Source organism: Pseudopodoces humilis, chromosome 5, assembly GCF_049639895.1.
Source record: "Pseudopodoces humilis isolate 2021_Gansu_Grassland_sample_001 chromosome 5, ASM4963989v1, whole genome shotgun sequence".
Classification (NCBI taxonomy): domain Eukaryota; kingdom Metazoa; phylum Chordata; class Aves; order Passeriformes; family Paridae; genus Pseudopodoces; species Pseudopodoces humilis.
Window position 1 is genome coordinate 39360700 of NC_142204.1, and position 5717 is coordinate 39366416.

The following is a 5717-nucleotide window of genomic DNA, read 5'->3' on the forward strand; positions in this document are numbered from 1 at the left end:
CCAGAGCTGTTACAGGTGGGATGCTTGAAGGACCCTGTTTGGCCTGCAGGCTGTATGCATGCTTGGCTGTGTAAATGGTCAGTGGGATTGAGGCTGGAGTGAATTAAATACCCAGCTTGTCTCACCTTTCTTCCTCTCAGAGCTGACACATGTCCTGGGCACAGGCATGCTGGTGGCATCATAGAGGGACAAACAGCTCTGCTGCTGAATCTAAGAGATTATGGTAATTTTGAGACATTTCAGTTGCAGTTTAAACCACTTTCTCTAGTCTGTTTAAGGTCTATGTTGCTTTTGAAACATTAAGCAAATGTGTGAATATTTCAAGGGCTTGCTTTTACATCCAACAAAAATAGTTTCAAGGAAATTTTGTTCTAGACCAAAGCCTGCTTTCTTCGTCTTACTTGCACAAATCTCAGCCAGTTCCAGGATCTTGACATTTGACTTAAAACCACCCTTGGCTGAACAGCCTCACATGGCTGGTGTTACTTCACGATTTCCAAGTCTATCCTCGGAGTGATGTTCTTGCCTGCCTGGAGCGGTACCTGAGAAACCTGCAGCGTCTGGCTGTCTTGGAAGTCTCTGACCACCTCTGTAGAAGAGTGATCATCTGATTCTACTGTTTTAATTTTACCACCTCTCTGATGGATGTGCTGGGGTCTTGCACATTATTTCCCAGTGCCCGTGACTCTTGGTGGGCTTTTAGTGACTTGGTAGCCAAGGATGCCCTGGTCCTTCCACAGGGCCCTCCCTGGAGCCCTCTCTCCCACACTAAGCTGCCTACTGCTCCTACTGGGGCAAATTCTGCCCTGGAAAAAGTCTATAGAAGTTAAAATAGGCAGCAAACACCTTTGCTATTAGATGCTATACCCTGGAAAAAATACTCTTCTCAAAAAACTGAACAGGGAAATTTTAAACACCATGCAGTCCAGCTTCCTTATAGATAACAGTTTTTCTAATATTTTCAGGGTAAATTAGGAAAGTCCTTTTTTTCCTTTCTGGGCCATTATCTTTCAGAAGAGTGCTGCCATAAGGTTTTTTGGAAAAATTAAAAAAACCCAAAATGCATTTGCCATACTTCGCTGCGAAACTAAACCAACGCTCAACTACCTTTTCCTCACTTGACCACTACTTAAATGAAAGAAGACTTCTCATATGATAGGGAAGTTCTTCTTTCTTGGAAACCTTGACCCTGTTGCCAGTAAATATGGAGATATCGTTTAGAAAAACGTCACAGATGATTGTGGTCAAATTTGTTGAAAGTGGAGCAAGATATATAAAAAAGCACAGCAAAAATACCTATCTGCCACCACATGAGCAATAGGTTATCTACGTGAGCATCTCGGGGAAGAAGCTACTTTGAGGGTTAACAAAATTAGGTTAACCTCTGTCATCTAACCAGTCTGGCTGCATCACACATGCTGCTGTGACTGTAGAGGCTCAAAGATTTGGGAGCGAAGATGAAAGGATGTTCTATTTTCAGATCTGGGCATTTTTTATTTCTGCTTTGTCTTTTTGCTGTGGAAGGCAAAAAGTCACCTACAGGAAAACATACCTGCCGGAAAGGACTCCTCTCCCAGATGACAGAGAACCTGTATATCAAGGCAGCTAGTTTAAAATCATCTGTTCCTGTAAGTTGATCCCAATAATTGAAAAAGTTTGTTGGTTTTTTTTTTTTTGCTTCTTTATTAGTTTAATTACTGGGCTTCTGGAAACTTTAATAAGTTGAAAGATCTCTGCAGTCCTGAGAGACAGGGTAGTGCACCTACTTATTTTGAAAGGTGGGAAAAAATTATGCATAGAAGATGGTTAGAGAGGCTAGATGAGTTTTCCATGAAAGAGATTTGCAGCTAGGCTAGGGTTGGAATACAGATTCACTGAGTCCTCACCTTACATCTGAAGAAGAAGATGAAGATAAATATTATTGTTACTAAGTTTTGTACAAACCAGACTTGAAACTGTCTCCCTCTGCTCGACTTAATTAATACTATCACTATATTTTACAGAAGGATCTCATCAAGACCACGAGACTGCTTAAAAAGACTACAAAAGTGCTGTTTATGGTAAGATTTATACTACCAGTTTTCCATTTTCTTACTTTGACTTTCCTTTGGTCAATAGAAACAGGAATATGTGATCAAAAGCAATGACAGCTGATGCAAAAATCACTTGTGTTTAATTGGGAAAGACTTTTATGAAAGCCACACACTTGATGAAGTTCTTGGATTAGAGAAAGAGTGTTATATCTGTCACAAGAAAGGGATATTCCCCTGGGACATGAAGGGATGGTTGATCAAGGTATGGGGAGGAAGAGGTGGTTTTGGAAAGCCTACCCGGAGGCACTTCTTTGTAGGCAGCATGTTCTGCCAGGGAAGTTGGGGTGAGGGTGTTTGGTGTTGGTCAGGGAGGAGTGGTAGCACTTGCTCCTGCTGTGAGCCTTCCAGGAATGGTTTCAGGCAGCAGCCCTCAGAGGAGGGCCAGAGCCACAGCCACTGTCCCACAGCTGAGGCACATTCTGCTGAGGGTGTGCAGGACCATGGATAGCCCGAGGATGCTGCAGAGAGCTGAGACACCAAGGAGCTGCTTTGAGCTTGGACCTCTGCAGGTGCACTGGAAAAGGGATATCAGAGTTCCCAGTGCAATTCAGCATGGGAGTGAGAAACAAACTGTGGGGTGTCTAATTGTAAGTGACTGTAAGTGTGTGGCTTTTCTTCATGCAGATATCTAGTCAGCAGGGCAAACTGAGCTAGCTTATCCTTAAGTATTGACCTACTGGCCTTTGATGTCCCTTGGATTTCACAGATTACCTTGGGAGTGAAGGCTCCTCGCTTGTCTGTGAGACCTACACACAGATACCCACATTTCAGTGGCGTCATCTGCAGCTGCATTACCCTCCTGACAGGAATCTCACACCTAACACCTCATTCCACTGCCTAAAAATAGGCATTATATACCTTGAAATACCTTTAGGTGTCCAAGAGAACACACAGGTCAGGCAGATATGACACAGAGTTGACAGGTCTTTTCTGGAGCAGCAGTTGGGGATGGGCTGGATACCCTATAGCATATCAAATGGCATGGGACAGTGATGTGGAGCAATGGAAAAATTATACCCACAATATAATTCTACAATTTGACCAAGATGGTCTGACTTTTTATCTTCTTATCTATCTACTCTTTGTGTGTTAAGTATATTTGTTGCTGTTACATCTGTTCATGATTGGTTTTACCAATAGTCCTGTGCCTGCCAGCACAGCACTCTCCTGCCTTTCCTTCAGAAACCACAGAGGCAGACTGAGCTCCTCCTTTAAAACAAAAGGAAGCAGATCAACTGGATACTAAAATTCATAAAAAATGGTTTTATTGATTGCACACTTTCTAAATATGCATATTTTTATGAGGCTGAAATTTTAGGCCAAATCTGACTTTCGAGGAGGTGTTCATTTGCCAAATCATTACTTGATTTGTTTTCAGACAAATTGCAGTGTTCGAGATCAGCTCCTCTCCTTCTATGTGAAAAATGTCTTCTGTCGTCTTGAGGTAGGAAGTGACAAGTTGTACTTTATTAGTGCCTTCCAGGTTCTGCAAGCAAACATGGATGCCTGTGTGAGTATATTCCTGAGAGCTAAGCTAACTTTGTCCGTCTGAAAGGTTAGGAAATGGCTCCATCTCAGTTTTTCAGCGGATGGAGGGGCAGAGGGTGATTCAGAGACATGGTGTGTCCCATGCCACAGTGGACCCAGCTTCATGAGGACTTCTCCATCTCTAAACTGATTTTCTGCGGTAAAGTCAGACTTTTTCATTTAGCCTATGACTGTAAGGTAAAGGGAGCAGACATTTTTCCTTGGATACTTGGAGCATCCACCTGCAGCACCACTGACCTCATTACCTTTTTGGACGCTGATCAGCATTGCTGAGAACAGTGTGAAGTTGCTTCTGAAGTTGGACTTGTGTTCCTACATCAGTAGCACATTGCAGAGGTCTTTTCTCATATTTGAATAGAGTGCAGAAGGACAATATATTCCCTACAGAGCCTTTAGTATTCCTCTATCATTTCAGGCAGAGCTTGTAGACCCCAAGCTGAGTTAATGTTTTAATACTCTAACTTGCTGGTTAGCTCATTTAATTACTTGCAGTATATGCAGGAAGAATTTGTAATGTGTACCACCTTTAAAGCAGACATATTCATATAAGGTCAGTTCTGCTACCAAATGATCTTTTGTGGAAATCTGTATCATAAAAGATGGAGATCATTAAAAAAAAAGAAAGCACTCTAAGTTAGAGAGAACTGCTCTAATTAGAAGATTTTTTAAAAATTTGCTTTTATTTTCACTCTTTTAAAAATTTGCCTTTTTTTCCCACTTTCATCATGTGAAGTGACTTTGGGAAGCACAAAAAGTAGCCTGAATATGTCTGTGCTCATTTTTAAAGTACTGCATGCGAGATAGAAAAGGACTGATTACTCATTTCTGAGGAGTTTTTTCCTTCCATGCATTAAGATGAGGACATTTGCCTTTTTTCTTTTCAGTCATGTTATCATTATTTGTAGATTGGAAAACATGAAATTCTTCTTTTTATTTTCTCTGAAAGAATGTATATTCCCTTTTGACAATCCAGGTAGCTGAGGATCAGCAAGCTGTGTTGCTCAGAAAGCTTAGTCTGGCAGCTCTAAAAAATCCAGCTGGAACAGCTTTGGGTGGCCAGTGCTGAGTGGCCAGAGATAGGTGGTGAGGAGACTAAGCCCTCCAGACTGTAATTATTCAGACACTGGAGAAATGGGCAGGGAAACAGAAAAACATTAATTAACTTTATAAACACATTTGGAAGGCTTGCCGAAATGTGCAGACTTGCTCCCTGTACTTTGCAATGGTCTTTGGCCCTGAGCCTTGCCTTCTCTAGGCTTCCGGGGTTCTGAGGGCTCAAAGCTAAAGGACTTTGAATCTTAAGAGCTAGGATTCACTGTGCAAAAGCTGTAACTGCAATTTATGTAAAGATTCCTGAGATAAATTGTTTAATAAGAAAACCTAGAGGTACTCATAGTGCCAAGTTTGGGTGGTGTGAACTCAGCTTGGTAGGAAGCACACAGGTAAAAGAACACATTTGAAGTTCTGGGAGATACTGAAATGTTGCTGAGAACACACATTTTACTGGCAGCCCTACAGTGCCACACTGTGGGCTGGACTCTTCCTCATCGCTGTGTCACCATCTCTGGGTTTTTTCATCCTTCAGCTTCCCTGTGCTCCATCCACAAGGTTAACTTCTGCAGTCAAAAAGTTAAAGAGAATGTTTCTTAAGGTAAGAACAGGATGTGCTGGCTCCCCACTACACTGTTCAAGGGCTGTAGCTAGTTTCTTTTCTAATGCCTTTATCTTCTCAACAGCTTGGAGATCAGGGAATCTACAAGGCCATCCATGAGCTGGACATTCTCCTTCCCTGGATTCAGGCCTACATACAAACCATCCTGTGAAGAATGAGGAGGTGACAGAGAATGTTCTGCTTCTGTGAGAAGAACGGATCAACACCCACAAGGCCTGAAAATGAGCTGAGAGCTGGACGAGAGATGTGTCTGGCAGTAACTCCCTCCCATGGAAAGAGACCCTCTCTAAAACAAGTGGTGTAAGGAGGGGTTTTCATAAGCTTTCCCAGTTAGCCTGGCACAGCAGCTTTGCCTGCTGTGCCTCTGAAGCTGTTAGAGAGCCCTGCTGTGCTTCCCATCCTGC

At 42.5% G+C, this 5717-nt stretch overlaps 1 protein-coding gene across 1 annotated transcript; it reads left to right on the forward strand.

The window, feature by feature from the left end:
• The first annotated feature begins 1457 nt into the window (after window positions 1–1457).
• IL26 (interleukin 26) lies at window positions 1458–5464 on the forward strand. The gene is made up of 5 exons (XM_088054736.1): window positions 1458–1628; window positions 2004–2060; window positions 3472–3603; window positions 5227–5292; window positions 5378–5464. The coding sequence occupies exons 1-5, from the start codon at window positions 1458–1460 to the stop codon at window positions 5462–5464; spliced, it is 513 nt and encodes a 170-aa protein (XP_087910862.1).
• Window positions 5465–5717: the final 253 nt, after the last annotated feature.

What these genes read in the sequence shown, in the direction of transcription:
- IL26 (XM_088054736.1), top strand. Translation starts at nt 1,458, where the DNA reads ATGAAAGGATGTTCTATTTTCAGATCTGGGCATTTTTTATTTCTGCTT. An exon ending in AAGCAAACATGGATGCCTGT is followed by an intron (nt 3,604 to 5,226) that starts GTGAGTATATTC and finishes TTCATCCTTCAG; the next exon opens with CTTCCCTGTGCTCCATCCAC. An exon ending in TAAAGAGAATGTTTCTTAAG is followed by an intron (nt 5,293 to 5,377) that starts GTAAGAACAGGA and finishes TCTTCTCAACAG; the next exon opens with CTTGGAGATCAGGGAATCTA.